This window comes from Bos taurus, chromosome 4, assembly GCF_002263795.3.
Source record: "Bos taurus isolate L1 Dominette 01449 registration number 42190680 breed Hereford chromosome 4, ARS-UCD2.0, whole genome shotgun sequence".
NCBI lineage: Eukaryota > Metazoa > Chordata > Mammalia > Artiodactyla > Bovidae > Bos > Bos taurus.
Genome location: NC_037331.1, coordinates 93,269,776 through 93,288,772, shown reverse-complemented (window position 1 = coordinate 93,288,772; position 18,997 = coordinate 93,269,776). Strand labels below are relative to the sequence as shown.

At 40.8% G+C, this 18,997-nt stretch overlaps 1 protein-coding gene and 1 long non-coding RNA gene across 8 annotated transcripts in view; one reads left to right on the top strand and one right to left on the bottom strand.

Annotated features, from left to right (window-relative positions):
* Positions 1–18,997, bottom strand: part of AHCYL2 (adenosylhomocysteinase like 2) — a 191,169-nt gene that overhangs the window by 45,051 nt on the left and 127,121 nt on the right. For 2 of the 7 annotated variants that reach the window (XM_005205707.5, XM_059885633.1), the window contains one exon: positions 4,568–4,676. In XM_005205707.5, the coding sequence (XP_005205764.3) occupies positions 4,568–4,676 (109 nt within the window). 7 annotated transcript variants of the gene reach the window in all.
* Positions 10,968–18,997, top strand: part of LOC132345129 (uncharacterized) — a 62,151-nt gene continuing 54,121 nt past the window's right edge. Inside the window, exon 1 of the long non-coding RNA XR_009494262.1 lies at positions 10,968–11,386. This is a non-coding gene — a long non-coding RNA (uncharacterized lncRNA). The remainder of the gene's footprint in view (positions 11,387–18,997) is intronic.

Here is an 18,997-nt window from a genome sequence, read left to right as displayed (position 1 = left end):
ATTTTAAATCAGGCAGTTCCTCCTGGGCCCAGTCTAGTCACTTGGTAACTGAATAATAGTAATGACCTGTGTGTCAACGTGCTGCAGATTTCACTGATGAATAACTTTGGAAATATTTGAAAAGCCAGGTTAGCAGCCAAAATACAGAGCAACAAAACTTTGTTATTTGGAAAAAATCTGAAAATACTTCAAGCTTTAGAAAAACCAGTTACTATGAACTAAGGGACTTTAGTCCTCTTTCCTTATCCTTAACCAATTAACTCACTGCAAAGACAGCTTTTTCAGAAATATATCACCGAGAATCATTTGACTTTCCAGAAAAGTCGCTTCTATTCATTTTTTTTACAAGGGTTTTTCACTTACAGAAAGTTTTTAGAAGTCATTTTTTTATAAAATAATTTCAAGGACTAATACAGCCCTTTTCAACATAGGTTCCACTAGAATTAAGCCCTACTGTCTTGAAGCATCCATTGAATATATGAATAAACTTCTCTCCTATACATCTAGATAGGAACTAGTTATGAACCATCCTTTTCTATGTTCTGCACTTCACAGGAGGAACCCAGTTGAAAAGGCTGGAAGGCGTTCCTAAATAAAACTTAATATTAGGATCATTAGGAAGGGAGAATTGGCCACAACCTTAGTAAGACTTTAAGTATCTTCAGCAAAACAAGCACTTTGGATAGGAAGGTACCTTTTTTTGAAATGTCATAAAACTTCTTCTAACTTTTCACATACATGGAGTTTACCAGAGGTCTATTTCCTTCACAGGGATGTCAAGTAGTATAATAAGAACGTCTCTGGACACCCTTCCCCAGTGTTTATTTGTTGAGCACCTCTCATGTGTCAAACACAGTTCTAAGTGCTGGGAAGAGAACAACACAAAAGAGATAAAAATCTCTGCCCTCATGGATCTCATATTCAAGTAAGGGAAGAAAGACACAATAAATTATATGTTATATGATAATAAGTGCTATGGAGAAAAACAGAGAAGGAAAATTTGATGACAGGGAGTATTGGGTGGGGTGACTATACAATTTTAAGAGTATCCAGGATAGGCCTCAATGAGAAGATGATCTTTGATTAAGAACTGAAATGAAGGAGGCAAGATACACAGTGAGGGTATTTTAGAGCATTCCAGGCAGAGAAAATAGTAAGTGCAAAGGACTTAAGGCAGGAGAGTGCCCAGCATAACAAAATAACAGTTTCAAAATAACAGAAGGACAGCACAACTGGAGTGAAAAAACAGCTGAGGGAGGAGGGAAATTTGGAAAATTAGAGATGTGATTAGAAATACAACGTGAGGGTGGATGGTATAAGGCCTTGTAGGCCACTGTAAGAACTTTAGCCCTTTACTTAAGAGTGAGACTGGAAAGCCATTGGAAAGTTTTGAGCTAAGAAGTGACATGACCTGACTTATTTTTTTAAAAAAATGAATCTGGCTGCAGCATTGAGAACAGACTGAAGAGGGGCAAAGGCTGGAACTCAGCAATTCAGTTTTTAGGACATGGGAGGGTTGAGATATCTGTAAAACATCCAAGTGAAAGGCCTGAACAGGCATTTGAATATCTGGGGCTAGTGTGCAGAGAAGAGATTTGGGCTAGATATAAAATTTGAAAATCAAACACCAATATGTGGTATTTAAAACTATGAGTCTGAATGAGTTCACCTGAGAAGAGATAAACAGAGAAGGGAAGAAGTCTAATCAATCAATCTTTGGGGCTTTAATTGACTATAGAAACTAACATTGCTAAAGTATAACATATGCTGAGAATGGGTTCCAAGTTCTTATTGACATGCACTTGCGTATCTTCTCATATTTAGAAAGCTGTGAGTAATTCTGTTATTCCTGCTTTTCATCTGATGAGTATGAAGCTTTTTCTGTATCACCTCATTTAACTTTCCCACTGCCTCTGCTACAAGCATTGCAGGCGTCAAGAGTTTTCCCGGATCACACAACAAATCACACATTGATCAAAGCCTAGAAACTAGGTCTGTCCTAACTCCCAGTCCAAGACTCAAGGCAATAGGCAGCCCCATCCATAGTTTGTTTAAAAGGGTTTGGCAACTGCTCATGTGGAAATAAGACAAGGTAACAGTGTGTGTGTGTGACACAGCTGCAAAAAAAAGGGAAACATAATCTTAGGTTTCATTCTAAAAGCACTGAGTTTATGGAAATAACACCTATTTTACAGAGAAGGCAATGGCACCCCACTCCAGTACTCTTGCCTAGAAAACCCCATGGACGGAGGAGCCTGGCAGGCTGCAGTCCATGGGGTCGCTAGAGTCAGACATTACTGAGTGACTTCACTTTCACTTTTCACTTTCATGCATTGGAGAAGGAAACGGCAACCCACTCCAATGTTCTTGCCTGGAGAATCCCAGGGACGGGAAGCCTGGTGGGCTGCCGTCTATGGGGTCGCACAGAGTCGGACACGACTGAAGCGACCTAGCAGCGGCAGCAGCATAGATTATTTTGGACTATACCTAGAACATTATATTCATAGGCATATATTTTTAAAAGGACACTTAGTCTGGAATATAACCAGATGAGGTTAACCAGGACAGTGGGATGGCCCCCAACTCAGACAACGAAAAATGAGGATTTTTATTTCTAAGTAAAACCTTTAAATCTCAGAGGCTGTATAAGAACTTATTGTGAGCAAAACTATTAGATTAAGAAAGGATCACCCTATAATCTAAAATGCTCCCAAGGAGGCCAGATAGCCATTTGTCAGGGACGCCACCAAGGCAATTCCCGCATTCAGTGGGAAGTGAATAACTGATCTTTATTTTCCAAGTTCCAGGATGGTTTTACTCCATGCTCCTGAACTTAGTATCCTTAAAGGAATACATAAGGTTTTACTACAGAAATGGCAATGTCACATAGTTCAATCTAAAAGGTCTGACTTTCCCAGGCTGACATGAGCCAGTATCACTCACCAATGAGCAATACCAGGCAAATATATGTTCACTTAGAAACTAAGGGCGTCAAACTCACTCTTCCCTACGTACATCAGTTCAGTTCAGTAGCTCGGTTGTGTCCGACTCTTTGCGACCCCATAGACTGCAGCATGCCAGGCCTCCCTGTCCTTCACCAAATCCTGGAGTTTACCCAAACTCATGTCCATTGAGTCAGTGGTGCCATCCAACCATCTCCTCCTCTGTCATCCCCTTCTCCTCCTGCCCTCAATCTTTCCCAGCATCAGGGTCTTTTCAAATGAGTCAGCTCTTCACATCAGGGGGCCAAAGTACTGGAGTTTCAGCTTCAACTGAAACTACCTACCTATCCCTACGTACATAGACACTTTGTAATTATCTTCCCTGCATATGGGGCTTCTGTGAGAAGGTTTTCTCTGCAGGAGCATAGTTGGAAATACAGATCCAGTGCGTAGGGAAGAGATTGAGCTGGAGTTAAATTGAGTACTGTTACTGTTTAATTTCAATTTTTAGATAACATGAACAAACTCAAGTGTTTAAATTGTACATACTCTTTTTTATAATTTACATTTTCACAATTATTACAATTTCCAGAGGTTTATTACCTGGCTCATGAATTTTCAACAGCTATTAAAAATTATTTAATTTATTTAATTATGTATCATTCTGCTGGCTCTTTCAGCAGAATAAGATAGTTACAAAATTCAGTAATCCCTAGGGATTTACATTCTGTGCTTTATATTATTCAGTTATGTGGGGAGAAACATAAAAAAAGAAATGCTAATATTAAGAGTGTAAATAACAATTTACGCAACCTAAAAGTTACAGTGTCTCAAACAAGCTTTCTTCAACTTTACAAATACTACTTTCCTATTTGTGTGAAAAACAAAATTTTAGGTCACGATGAAAATTTTCTAACGAATATTACTATTTATAATGTAAGAGGTAATTAGGGCAAACATTCAGCTTCCTACCACATTCCTACATAAGAGCAAAATAAAATGGCTCCAGATTAGATCAGACACATACTTGGCACTGCTGCATAAATGGTTACTGCTGACAAGTGATTCACAAATTAATACTCATCTGACATTAAATGGTAACTCAGGCCTAGGATCCATGTATTGGACTTAACTCACTGCCAAGGAAGGAAGGAGTAACAAACAATACAATGTTCCGGCTTAGAAGAGAAAGTGAAGGGCTCTTCACTAGCTGCAGTGATTTCACTGTTTCTCAGGGCATTTAAGATTTCCCAGTTGGAAGGATGAAGAAGCCCTCTTTCATTTTCAAAGAGTAGAAAAAACACAAGTGTTCACACATGCTGCTCAGTGAAGGTCAAGTGTGAGCAACATATCCTCACCCTCTGAATACATCAGACTCAGTTTCCTTAATCACCTTCTTCTGTCTTAACTGGAAGAGCATGCCTCTATTAAGCTCCACTCTGCATCCCCAAGAGAAACCTAAAGATTTCACCTAGAATTTTGGTCTAAATTTCAACTGAGAATGAAAGTGTTTATGCCAGAGCACAGGCTTTGATTGTGCTTAATTAGCCTTAGATAGACGGGAGGGTCCATTGATCATACTTAATTAGCCTCCACAGGTGGGTCCAGAGCAGTTCAGTCCTCACCTGAGCTGTAGCTGTCAGTCGATGACTGGGAAATCGAACGAGACAGAGAGCGACGTCCAATTTTGGTGGGACGTTTATTGAATTCTTGCTTCTGATCAGCAAATTGGATCTGCTAAGAGAAAGAACTCTAGTTACGTAAAGGAAAAGAACATCCATTTTGAGATACCAAATCAATGCTTGCATTATAGGATCTTACCTTCCCTCACAGCTGATCTGTTTGTATTGACCCACATATGGAATCTTAAGAGACTCGTTGGAGAAAATGATTTTTCATTCTTCTCTGTTTCTATCAAGTTTAAATCCTTGAACCACTCTCTGACTATGTATCTTTTGCGATAAAAGGGAGAATGGGATATTCTGATTAAAATAAATGGTTAGAAAGCTGAGTCATACTCAGCAATCCTTTCTATAGTGTCACTGAAAATTAAAGCTGGAAAGAATCATTGAGACTACCTATTACAATCTTCAGGCTTCCCAGGTGGCTCAGCAGATAGAATCCACCTGCCAAGCAGGAGATGCCATTGACTTGGGTTCAATCCCTGGGTAGGGAAGATCCCCTGGAGTAGGAAATGGCAGTCCACTCCAGTATTCTTGCCTGGAGAATTCCATGGACACAGGAGGCTGGTGGACTACAGTTCATGGGCTGCAAAGAGTTGGACACAACTGAAGCTACTGAGCACAGACATACACATTCCAACCTTTTAAGATATGAAACTATAAGATTAAGAAAGGTAGAGTGACGTGCCTTAAGATTCTCAGGAAACAGTATGGTATAAAGAAAAAAAAAAAAGCTTTCTATTCATACAGACCTTTCTGGAACTGCATTCAAACCCTGGTTATGCCACTCATTAGCTGTATGATGTTCATCAGGATGTTTTGTGACCCCCATTCTTCTCATAAATACAACAAAGATGAAAGTATTTTGAAAGTTTTAGAGAGGGTTATACAAAACAATGTATGTAAACTGTGAAACTCAGCAGGAGATTCAATTCATCCCTGGCTCCCCAACTCCCACCCCTACAAATCTTCTGTTCTTGTAACTACTGCAGGTAGTCATTTTAACTTTTCAAAGGCTTTCTAAAATGCATCAATTAGCTTTTCAGTACTAATAAGTAAACATTAATTTATTATTTTTAATGTTTGGTATCACAATAAACTAAAAGCTACAAAGTTGATAACTTATTAACTATAACAGATGTAGGAGTAGATAACTAGACTGAATATGTATAAACCTCAATACTCCAGAGGTTGCATTTTGAACAATATCTAATAATGACTTTCTTGCAATTTTATCTTTTTCTCCTACTGTTGGAAGTTCCAGCTGATACTTTATAACACTTTACAAGTCAAAGTTTGTATCATTAAGCAAATATCTTTTCTTTTTCTATTTCCCTAATTGAATGTTTGCATAATTGCTTACATTATTCTGGATCCAACTGGCATGGAGGTGGGGAAAATCAAAGATCTGCCAACTGATTCTGCCTTTCCTGGTAAAAAAGATGGTTGCTTACATGAAAGCAACAACTATTGGCTACATTTCCTGCATTTAGAGATAACTATTGAGTCATTTGAGTATTCAGACCAAGGCCAAATCAACTAGTATGCCTTCTAGGGGAATTCATAGCACTGTCATAGCTATTGTTGTTCAGTTGCTCAGTCGTGTTTGACTCTTTGGACTGCAGCACGCCAGGCTTCCCTGTCCTTCACTATCTCTGGAAGCTGTTCATAGCTTTAACAACCAATAAAGCCGGCATAGTACTTTAGAGTTTGCAAATTGTTTACAGCAACAGGAAAATTCACTAGGTTAGAAGCATTTCCCAAAATGAAAAATAGCGAAATTAATTATTTTACTAAAATAGCAATTTATTCCAAAAAGAGAAAGTGCTCTTTCTATGCACTCCCATGTAATGTACATGAACTCCCATCTACTTCTATCATTGTACAAACTAGGCTCCATAAAGGCAGGAGCTATGTATATTACTCGTCCTTATATCCTCAGACACAAACCCCTGACATAACAGTCAACCTTGTGTCAAAACAATGAACCTTACCCTATCTTCACAGTCTGTACTTGACTGAATATTAAGTAACCATAAATCAAGTCTAAAGTTAAAAGAATTAAGGGGAAAACAAAAGTCAGGAAGGGGAGGAACGTGAGTAAGAAGATGAGGAGGGGAGTAGCAGTCAAACTCAAAACCTTGGCTTCCATTTCACCAACCTTGTTCAAGACAATGATATATCTTTTTCTTTTTTAGAAGCCCATCAAGTAAAATGAGTCGTCATTGACTTTCCAAAGGCTACGATGAGTCATTAATTTCAGCAGAGCCTACTTTTAAAAAAGTAGGACAGACAGACCAGACCCTGCCTTAGATATATACCACCCCCTCCCATTCGCACACCACCAGTGGGGGCCACTCTACTTCTCTAGATTTGTAGGATTGCAGAGGGTGGGCACACATCCATTTGTTGTTTAGTCACTAAGCAATGTTCAACTCTTTGTGACCCTGTGGACTGTAGCCTGCCAGGCTCCTCCATCCATGGGATTTCCCAGGCAAGAATACTGGAGAAGGTTGCCATTTCCTATTCCAGGGGATCTTCCTGACCCAGGGATCGAATCCCAGTCTCTTGTGTCTCGAGCACTGGCAGGCAGAGTCTTTACCGCAGAGCCTTCAGAGAAGCCACATACTCATTTACCCCAACAACATAGCCATCTAGCTGCACCATTATCTTAAACCAGTTTCCTTAAATTGAGTTCTCTCCTCTATTAAGCTCCTCACTACTTACAGTACTTCCTCCCACCTAGGTCACATTTCGGCTTTTTTTTTTTTTTTGGCCACACCTTGCATGGGATCTTAATTCCCTGATCAGTGATGGAAACTGTGCCCCCTGAAATGCAAGTGCGGAGCTCTAACCCCTGGCCCCCACTAGCCCACCAGAGAATTCTTGAGTTCAGGTTATTTTGGACACTAAACATCAGGCTGTGTAGGCTTTCTCCACTCAGAGACATAGGGGTCTAAATCTTGTTACTCGTCAGACACTGACCTCAAGTTTCTTTAAGACAGAAGAACATTAGAAAGAGGCTAACCACTTATATAAAATAAGCTATATAATTTCCCCAAGAAATAAATGTTTATCTTTTACTGACAACCCATTATCCCTGGTGCCCACCTCCCATCAATAGTTAGAGTGCCATTACATTTTTCACCCTTACTTGTAATACAGTAATCTCCCTACCCTAGTTGGGGTACCCTGGTAGATTCTACCTCTAACTCTTCTACCTTAACTGAAATCAAAAAGTCCTTTACAGGACCCCTCCTTATCTGTTTCAGAGAAGACTGACTCATTCCAACAGGCTTCAAGGCAAGGAAGGGAAAGAGGTTGTAGAGGAGCAGCTCACCTTATGCCAGAAGAAGGGACGAAAGCAGGAAAGAAGGGGAAAAGCAACTGGCCTTTTACAATAGTGGCTATAGCGGCAGCAAGACTGTAAATAAGAACTTAGCCTCACCTGGGCTTTAATCCCAGAGTTGCCATTGACAATGTATTTCTTCTTGCTGCTCAGCATAATGACATTATCAGCCCTACAGCCACCTCTCCAGTCCAGGGACCCTTGTGGCTAGGCCTTTAAACTTTCCTCATCAGCAATTCTGTTGGCTCTGGTTCCAGCTAGTTCTGTATGTGTGTGCGTGCGTGGCGGTGGTGGTGAGGGGGGGTTTGCCTTCCCTGGAAACCCTGAAGCAGCTCCAACAACCCCTCCAGCAGTAGGGCCCAATTTAATAAGGCATTTCTGTTAGTGGTTCATCAGCCATTCCTAATTCTGGTGGCTGTTTTGCTTTTATTATTTTTTTTCCCCTAAACACCTAATTACATGGATCCTCTGACCTCTAAACCTTAACAAGTCCCTTGACAAGGCCCAACTTGCACGCGCATAACAATAGCTTATTTATATAACTGGTGCACTTTTCTTTTGCCTGCTATAATTAACTTGCTAATTAGGTTCCTTTTTAACCTTACCTCCTCCTTTTCCAAGTCAGATGACTTTAGTTAACCTAGTCTCATTAGAAAAAAATTAACAGAGGCACTAAAAGCAGTGAGGAATTTATAAAAACGGTAAGAAAAAAAAATGGAGCCAAGTACTCAGGCAGGCCCTAACCTACACTCTGTGGCCTTCTGTTGGTCAGAGTGGGGACACTGGTTTCAGGTCTGTTACCAGGAAAATCAGCTTCCACAGACCAGTGCTTTACTCTTAACTGTGCACCTTTTTATGCAGGTTTTGACATCTTGTTTCTAGTCCCATCTGAGGAGCGTTGCTGATTAAGTGTCCGGTGATCTGCTTGCCTTTTTTTTGTCATTATCCCCATTGACAAATTAGGAAAATACAAATGTACTGAGAGAACAAATGATTTGCTTGAAGTCTCACAGCAAGCAAGGAGGACTAGAAAGTGAGCCTGTGTTTATGTCAGAGCCGAAGCTCGCTCTACTACACCAAACCCTGTGATACTGATCTGAAGATCAAAAACTTCCCTGGTCCTAATTCAGGGTGTACTCAGCCCCACCTCATTCCTCTTAATTTATCTTGCTGTGTTGTGCTTAGTTGTTCAGCTGTGTCCGACTCTGCAAATCCATGTACTGTAGCCTGCCAGGCTCCTCTGTCCGTGGGGACCCTCCAGGCAACAATAATGGAATGGGTTGCCATGCCCTCCTCCAGGAGATCTTTACAACCCAAGGATTGAACCCACAACTCCCACATTGCAGGCAGATTCTTGATCAGCTGAGCCACCAAGGAAGCCCTAATTTATCTTAGATTTATTTAAAATTACTCCTTAAATTTACTTTCTTATTGGATTAGGTTTCAGAAAGGATATCATCCCAGATTATCTTGAGGCTCTGATCAAACCACAGTTCTGAAATGGCTAAATCATATAAGAATCTGAAATCTAGCAGCCTTTTAATTAGCAACTTTGTCCAATGTCACTACCAAAAATTGAAATGGAAATTAAATGAACTCAAATACAGCTATTCACTGTCATCCACAACAATCTTGGTCTCTTATTCACAATTTCAGGAAATGAGATACACCAGTATTTTTCTGCTTGCTTGATGAGTTTCTAATCTGCTCCTCCTAACCAAGGATATGCACCCTAGTACACTCAGCTGGTTCCTCACTCAGATGAAAAGGAACTCCTGGTCTAATGCCTTACGTTTCTGGGCCTGAGCAAAGGGAGCTGCAGATCTACACCAAACACAACCAGAAGACATTTTAGATTACAATTACTGACAGGAAAAGCCTTACCACTTAACAAGTTTATTTACCAAAGTAATTCTCAAATTTTAGATACATCAAAATCACCTAGAGGGCTTATTAAAACACATTGCTAGGCCCTGCTCCAGAGCTTCTGATTTAGTGAATCTGGGTAGGGCCCAAGATTTTACATTTCTAACAAATTTCCAGGTGATGCTGATGCTACTGGCCTGGGGACCACACTTTAAGAACCACTGCTGGAACACTCCAAGCATGATTAAAGTCACCGTAATTCTTAACTCTCTCCTTAACCAACCATGTTATCCTACCTATGGCTGTAACCATGGAGCATATTCATAGGCAAAAAATGTTATTTCAAAGATCAGAGAAAGGAATGAGGTGATCCTTTCTTTATATACAACATAGGACATAAAGAGAACTGGATCTAATTCTGATTTCCACAAATTAAGTCTAAGAATAGATGATTAATGCATTAAAAAAAATCAGGACTCATGGGGAGGATAGAAGATTTATTTACCCTACAGAGGAGCACATCAAGAGAAACAAATTAATTCCTTTTCAAATACATAAAGTAGTACTACAACGAATGGTGATCAGTGGCTCTCTCTCTGTATCTCCATTTCTTAACATTTCTAGTACTGAACATCAGTAACCCTGATTTGTAAAATAAGAACAATAATACCTACTTTGTCTGTCTCAAGTGTGTGCTGTGAAAATAAAATAACGTATGTGAAAAGGTTTTGGAGGTGACACACTGGTACACAAATATAACATATTAACATTTCTATTTTTTTTAGAAATGTTCTAAAATCCATGGACTCTTCACCTAGAGTCCATGGATGTCCAGATGCTCTAAAACAGAATATGAAAAGTTTGTGTGTCTATTTTCCTGGGGAGTGGGTCCACAGTTTTCATCAGTTTCTCAAGTGGGTCTCTGCTTTAAGTGTCAATTTTGATCCAGAGTTACAGTGAAACTACCTCTACTATCATTTAGCAGATACCTTAAAGGTTTTCGTCCCACTTCCAAGTAGATATGGTTCAAGCATTCTTAGAGACATTGCTCCCTTCCAAGCCAAATGAGCTGCTGGAACAAATTCTTCAACTATAAAAGGGATTACTTCTAGCCAAAAGAAAATCAGGTAACCAGCTGGCTGGGTACTCAATCAAGAAAGAGAATCAGATTTCCTACGGAAAAGTACTGGGTACTACGAAGAGCTTAAGTGGGAGGAGGAAAAATTAAGATGTAGAAACTTAAAAAAAGGTTACTGCTGATCTCCATGCTCATAAGAGAGGAGGTATTTTCACCTACCACTAGGGACTAAAAATTTCTCAGGGGAAGTGAAAATATATTAATAAGGACAATCTTTAAAAGGATGAGTTTCCCAATCTTTTAGCAGTAAAACTGCCTGAACAAGCTATATGAAAATAGCTGGGGAGCAGAGGCTCTAGCAGAAGTTTTCCAGTGACTGATGGAATAGTAACTCGAAGGTCTACTTGTCAAGTCTCAAGAATGTTCTTCAGATTTCGTCCTGGCTTATTCCCTGCTAGGAGTCAGAGATGTGAGTACTATCAGCTGCTGTTTGTGGTCTTGAGTCCTCTCTTCTGAGGGATATGCCAGTCCCTTTTTGCTACAGATCATTTTTAAGAAGGGAGGTATTATAATCCACCTTTTCTGCTAAATTTTCCCCCTGAAAGAAAGTTTGAGAGCCTTGTCATATTTCCTTCGGGGGCAAGGATAGTCCTCAGCAGAAAGTTCATTACGTTAATATGTAAACTGGAACATGAGTCATTTGTGAAAAGCTTTCTTCGATCAAAATTTTGACCCAATGTGAGAACTGGCACCAGGGTTTCCTCTTGGGGATTAAAAGGTACTCCAACATGTCACAGGTAAGGTCTGGAAATCTATAGGCAGTACGCTAGAGAATGCTCAGTGGCTCATTTTGGTGGCTAAGTAGATACTGGTGGCAGCCTAAAAGAAGCACTTCCAGACCAGGTCAGAAATGAACAACTGTGATATCTGAAAGCAAGCCTCAAGAGGTTAATCTCTAGCAAGGGAATAATTCAGAGGATAAAACTGAGTTATTGACGCCAAGCCCCTCCCAACTTTGTCTCATCATTGCTAAAAAAAAAAAAAAAAATCTACTGATCAAAGATATTTTCCTGATTTTTGAGAGACAGAGACCAGGAAATTGCTAAATAAAAGAGGTGCCATGTTGAAAACAAAGCAGAATTGTGCTTTATTAAAGAAAATTTTCTAAAAGCTGAGAATTCTTAGGTCGTATCTCTTGAGCAGTAGTCATAATAACTCCTTTAGGATAGTTATCCTGTTCAGGTAAATTAAGAGAAGGTGAGTAGGTGAAAGTCTAGTAGGAGCTCCTCTTGAGAAGATGTGCTTGGCAGGTAAGACAGCAAGGTGTATTATTTATGAGAATAAGAGTTACTGTAAAACTTGTGTTGACTGAGTTGACATACTAGTGTTCTGTGAAATTCTTCTGTAATATTCTCTTATAGAAGTAACAAAGGTTAATATCTTCATGCGGGCTCTCACTTAAGAAAACCAGAATTCCTATTTCCCCTTCTTGGTATCAGTGAATGGCTGGAAATTCAAAAGCAAACTTAAAAATCCAACTAGAGGGACTTCCCTGGTGGCCCAGTGGCTAGGACTCGGTGTTCCCAATGCAGGGGGCCTGGGTTCAATCCCTGCACAGGGAACTAGATCCCACACGGCACAACTAAAGACCCAGAGTAGCCAAATGAATAAAAATGTATATTCATAAAGAAATCCAACTAGAATTATTATTTGAATTTTTTCCCGTTATTCGAAAACACTATACTATTTGAAATAAGCTTGTGGATGGGTAGGATTTCTTTAGATCAAATGTTTTAAAACTGAGTACAGGGTTCTGGAACAACACTAAGAACAACAACAGGAATAACCCTAACAGAAATAATAACAGTTGGTATATGAATCGAAATGTGGGCTTATCAGTTGGGCCTCGGTTAGGTCTACTATATACTCAGACTCATTATTGGTGGTCACTTATGTAAGTCCACGATTCCATAAACATTGAAAAGAACTTGGAATGTGTTGAATATAGTCTATGCAGTTTTCAATAGGGAAATATATATACATTATACATATTTTATGGGGCTTCCCAGGTGGCGCTAGTGGTAAAGAATCCACCTGCCAATGCAGGAGATGCAAGTGACATGGATTTGATCCCTGGGTTGGGAAGATTCCCTGGAGGAGGGCATGGTAACCCACTCCAGTATTCTTGCCTGGAGAATTCCATGGACAGAGGAGGCTGGTGGGCTAAAGTCCATGGGGTCGTAAAGAGTTGGATACGACTGAAGCAACTTGGCATGCACACATACATATTTTATACACACATACACATATATATATATAAACTACAAATTGGTATATAGACTGTAAGAAATCAGGCTAAACCTGGAAGAAAGCAGTTAGGAACATAAGGGTGGTTGCTATTTTTATATAAAAAACTAAAGTTGGATCAAAAATACTAGGTTTTATGTGCTGGTTCTTATCAACAAATAACTCATTAAAAACATTCATCAAGCAAATAAAGTATTTTAAAGAATAGTACCAAAAGAGCTATATAGGGACTTCCCAGCAGTCCAGTTGTTAAGACTCGGTGCATCCACTGCAGGGGGCATGGGTTTGATCCCTGGTTGAGGAACTAAGATCCCACGTGCCTAGCATAGCCAAAAAATAAATTAATTTAAAGACAGTTTTATAGTTCCTGCCTTTTAGAAAGACATGTACAAGAATACTTGGGGAAATGTTTTGACCGGCAGGAGAAAACTAGGCAGACAGGGGATAAACTACTTAAATCTTTTCAGACTTGAGAGACAGAGAGCACATCATTTCCACAAGTTGTTTTTGTTTTTTTCCCCTCTCTCTATTCTTTTTCTTTACCCCCATGAGAAATAAACTAAGCATCTACTTGTAAACAGAATGCAAAGCAATCACAGTGTAACACAATCCATGCAGTATACCAGGAGCAGTGGGGAAGCTCCAGCCCAGCCCAGACAATCAGGCAACAGGCCCTTCCAGCTCACTCATAATTTAAAAATAATTTTTAAAAAAGAAAAAGGAAAGAAAGCAGCAGGAGTGACCCAGGAATTAATCAGAAATTACAGTAATAACTGTTTTCCCAATCACAGCTCTTGGGAGGGACTTCTCACAACGATCCCTATTCTTGTCATTATCAAGAAACAGAGGGAAAAGCAAAGTGACCAAAGAACTCACCATCCACTCAGGCATGTGAAAAGCTGAGGCCCCCTCATTACCGTCCCCATTCTCCATAGTGCAGGCTTGGGTAATCTATGTCCTGAAGCAAATGGGAAAGCTGGCTTGGAAACGCCCGAGTTTTCTGAGTGTCCAAAAAGCAGAGCCAAATCTAGTGATTCAGGAGTTCACAGTAACTAGCAGAAGCTGCATCCCCTTTAAAAGGCTTCCTATTAAAATCAAGATCATTAGTCAACTGCCTGACAAGCCCCTTGACTGGCCAGCTGCAAACCTTCTGCTTCTGATTCAAAATCAGAGCAGATATAAGGTTCTACACCCAGGCACTGAACTTTCCATGGAGCACTCACTATTTAATGCTACCCAAACAGTATCCCCTCCTCCCCGGTGGGGACTTTCTGTAGCAGCAGTCAGGCTTCCTCTTTTTCCCTGTGTATAAGGCACTTGTTAACTTTCTCCCGCCCCTCAGGATGCGTCACTGGAGGTGCTGATACCAAGATCAATAAGGATCGAGGTCAAGAAGGCACACCCATTTCTGGAGAGTTGCTTGATTTGGATCTGCATGGTAAACAGGCGTTTCCTTGAAATCGAGTTCCTTATGGCTTTCAAGTTTAAACTGTTATGCAGAAGCTCCCCATCTGCTCACACCAGGGGTCTGGCACCAAACCCAGGCATATCTCAAGTTAAATTCTTACTGCACAGGAGATTCGGATGGAGCTGGAGAGGATCTCTGGCAAAATCAAAACTTAGACGCTCTAAAGAAAGTTCTAGGACCACGGCTCCCTCTGCTGGCTTGCTGTGCTATGCACATGGAAGTCTAAGGGCCTTTAGCTACAGAGATAAAGATGCCCACTATAAATTACCTGCTTCCCTGAGGCTAGTCAGGAGCTACCAAGAGTAGGTAGGTTTAGGGGAAACCAGCACTTCCAAGTCAGACTAGTGCTGTCTCTTTATTTTATGCACAGGAGTTTATGCCTCCAAATCCCCTATCCCTCTTTCACTTTCCTCACTGGTAACCAGTCCCATCACTTCATGGCAAATAGATGGGGAAACAGTGGAAACAGTGGCTGACTTTATTTTTGGGGGCTCCAAAATCACTGCAGATGGTGATTGCAGCCATGAAATTAAAAGACTTCCTCCTTGGAAGGAAAGTTATGACCAACCTAGACAGCATATTAAAAAGCAGAGACATTACTTTGCCAACAAAGGTCCATCTAGTCAAGGCTATGGTTATTCCAGTGGTCATGTATGGATGTGAGAGTTGGACTATAAAGAAAGCTCAGCGCTGAAGAATTGATGCTTTTGAACTGTGGTTCTGGAGAAGACTCTTGAGAGTCCCTTGGACTGCAAAGAGATCCAGCCAGTCCATCCTAAAGGAGATCAGTCCTGGGTGTTCATTGGAAGGTCTGATGCTGAAGCTGAAACTCCAATACTTTGGCCACCTGATGTGAAGAGCTGACTCATTTGAAAGGACCCTGATTCTGGGAAAGATTGAGGGCAGGAGGAGAAGGGGACGACAGAGGATGATAGTTGGATGGCATCACCAACTCAATGGACATGAGTTTGGGTGGGCTCCAGGAGTTGGTGTTGGACAGGGAGGCCTAGAGTGCTGCAGTTCATGGGGTTTCAAAGAGTCAAACACGACTGAGTGACTGAACTGAACTGAACCACTACAGGGACTTCCCAGGTGGCGCTAGTGGTAAAGAATCCACCTGCCAACAGGAGCTGCAGGAGATGGGGGTTTGATCCCTGGGTCAGGAAGATCCCCTGGAGAAAAAAATGGCAACCCACTCCAGTATCCTTGCCTGGGAAATCCCATGGACAGAGGAGTCTGGCAGGCTACAGTTCATGGGGTCTCACAGAATTGGACATGACTGAGCACACACACATCGCACATACAGGAATATAGCCAATACTGTAAAATAACTTTCAGTGGAGTATAATCTATAAAAATATTAAATCACTATGTTGTACACCCGAAACTAATATAATATTGTAAATCAACTACACTTTTTTTTTTTTTTTTGCCACACCACATGACTTGTGGTGACTTAGTTCCCTGACCAAGGCCCTTGGCAGTGAGAGCAGGAGTTCTAGCCATTGAACCACCAGGGAATGCCCTATATTTCAATTTTTAAAAAAGATTAGTGCCGCCTATAAGCCCCTATTCAATGCTGTTTTTTATTCACAGGTCTGGTTTCTGAAACAGGATGCCAACATGTAGTCTTTAGGACCTCAGAAGCTGCTTCCTCCTCATGACCCCATACTAGTTCCCTCCTCCCTACACACTTCAGAAATTTAGAAATAAGACAAAACTAGAAAAAACGTGACCTAATCTTTTTTCTGTGTGTGGTCAGTCATATCCAACTCTTTGCGACCCCATGGACTGTAACACACCAGGTTTCTCTGTCCATGGGATTCTCCAGGCAAGAATCCTGGAGTGGGTTGCCATGCCCTCCTCCAGGGGATCTTCCCAACCCAGGGATCAAATCTGCATCTCTCATGTCTCTAGCACTGGCAGGTGGATTCTTTACCACTGTGCCACCTGGTAAGTCCCTTCTATTTTACCTTCTTAATTAACTCCTAAAGTATATTATCCAATGAGAGTACCACAGATTTCATTTGGTCCCCTTTAAGAACCCGGGACTCTTTACAGTGTTAAGTCCCACTGCAGAGATAATTTCTCTGGAGTTGACAGTCATAATATTGTGATTAGGATTATAGGCTCATTGCCCTTTAGGGTCTTTCCTGGTTAGGAGAATGGTCCTTTAGATACAGAATGAAGGACAGGAAGCAAACTTCTAGGGAAGAGATGCCAGAAAGGGCAGAATTCAAATGACTGACCTGGAGGTCCAGACTAGAGAAAAAGGCAATTGAAAACAGAAGGGGGCCACTGGACCAGGTGAATGCAGAGGTGTCAAAGGATTAGAGATCACAAGGCAGGTGGAGAGCAGGTGCAATAAGAAGAGAAAATAGCAAGGGTGGAAGTAAAGGAAGTTGTGGTCACGGAGGAGCTATGGAGTGAAGCAATGAATGAAAGCAAGATAAAGAAAGTCAATGAAATGAAGGCATGATCTGAGGTCACGGTTTCAGTTTCGATAAGGCCATCTGTGATCAGAGTGTCAGATTTGATAAAGTGGATTAAAAGGAAGACCATTCTTTTAGTGTAAGGTTTTAACTAAAATAGACTTCATTTGAAAACTACAACCTTCTTATACCTTATACTTATTACCTTCTTTCTGTAATGACTTTGAAACAAAAATAAAACAGTACCTATTACAATTGAGAACTGAAAGTATATTAACTGAGTAGGACTGTATTAGGCACAGGGTGTAGGTTTAAGTACTATGAATAGTTGTAAAGTTGTTTTCATTCTAATTTAATTTTACTATAAAGTGCCTTAAAAGATATACCTATAGCTAGAGCAGGAGTGAGACCCCTGCATGTGATTATAATAACCAGCCTTAACATTTAGGAGTTTGCAACTTCAAAAGGATACACAAACTGCACCTGCTCCTGTGGCCTTCAAGTTTTACAGAAATTGACTGTGCCAACAGCTCAAAGGAATCTCATTTTCATTCTAAGAAGAAGATCAACCTGAAGTTCTATGTGCCAGGGGTGTTCCTACCTTGACACTAGTATCATCATGAAATTAATCAGACAACTTGCTGGAGAGAGTATATGCTTGAGGCTGGAGAGGAAAGGACAAAAAGTTAATATGTCCAGGGCCCAGAGTCAAAAAGAACCAGAAGTAACTACAATGTGGTGAAGAAGCAACTACGATGGCAGAAGAGTTTTAGACAGCGGGCAATAAATCTGAAGCCCAGAGAGTCGTAAGGCACAGGGCAAAGAATACAGCAATGTGACCCTGCCCTCTATTCTTGGCTTGTCACTAACAGTTTTATTAGGTTTTGGCAAGTCACCTAAAGTACTCTCTTCTTCAGTTTCCTTATTACACAATAAGAGGGAGGTAGGTAAGAGGGCACTGTGGAAGGTGAGAACTGGTTCCTTCCAGTTCTGACATTCAGTATTTCTAATCCATCTGGTTTCTCAAGGTCATCAGTCAGTCAGTTAGTCAGTTCAGTCGCTCAGTCATGTCCGATTCTGTGCAACCCCATAGACGGCAGCCCACCAGGCTTCCCCATCCCTGGGATTCTCCAGGCAAGAACACTGGAGTGGGTTGCCATTTCCTTCTCCAATGAATGAAACTGAAAAGTGAAAGTGAAGTCGCTCAGTCATGTCCAACTCTTAGCGACCCCATGGACTGCAGCCCACCAGGCTCCTCCGTCCATGGGATTTTCCAGGCAAGAGTACTGGCGTGGGGTGCCATCACTTTCTCCGTCTCAAGGTCATAAGAAAAGGCAATAACTACTCCTTAGTCACCTAAGTTACAGCTTATTGTAGACATTAAAGTTCCTAACCATCAGAGTCCAAAGTTCCATCTGGTCAATTATGAGGCTGGCTGAAATTGCTAGACTTTTAAATCTCCTTTGCACCTTCAAACTTGAAATGCCCACGTAACCTGAGCAACTGGAGTTGTTAAGTTCTCACACCCCCAACTTAAATGTCAGACATTCCATCTCTCGGTTCCTCAGTGATCTTAAGAGTCATATCCCACAGGTATTTTTATATTCCAGACGTGGTCTTAAAGACCACAGGCTTTAAGAGTTGGATTGTTGTTGTTCAGTCGCTAAGTCATGTCTGACTTTTACAACTCCATAGACTGCAGTATGCCAGGCTTCTCGGTCCTTCACTATCTCCCAGAGTTTACTCAAACCCATGTCCATTGAGTCAGTGATGCTATCTAACCATCTCATCCTCTGTCAACCCTTGGGTTTAAACACTGGCTCCACTACTTAAAAGCAGTGTATCTATCTTTGGTAACCTGTATAACTTTTTG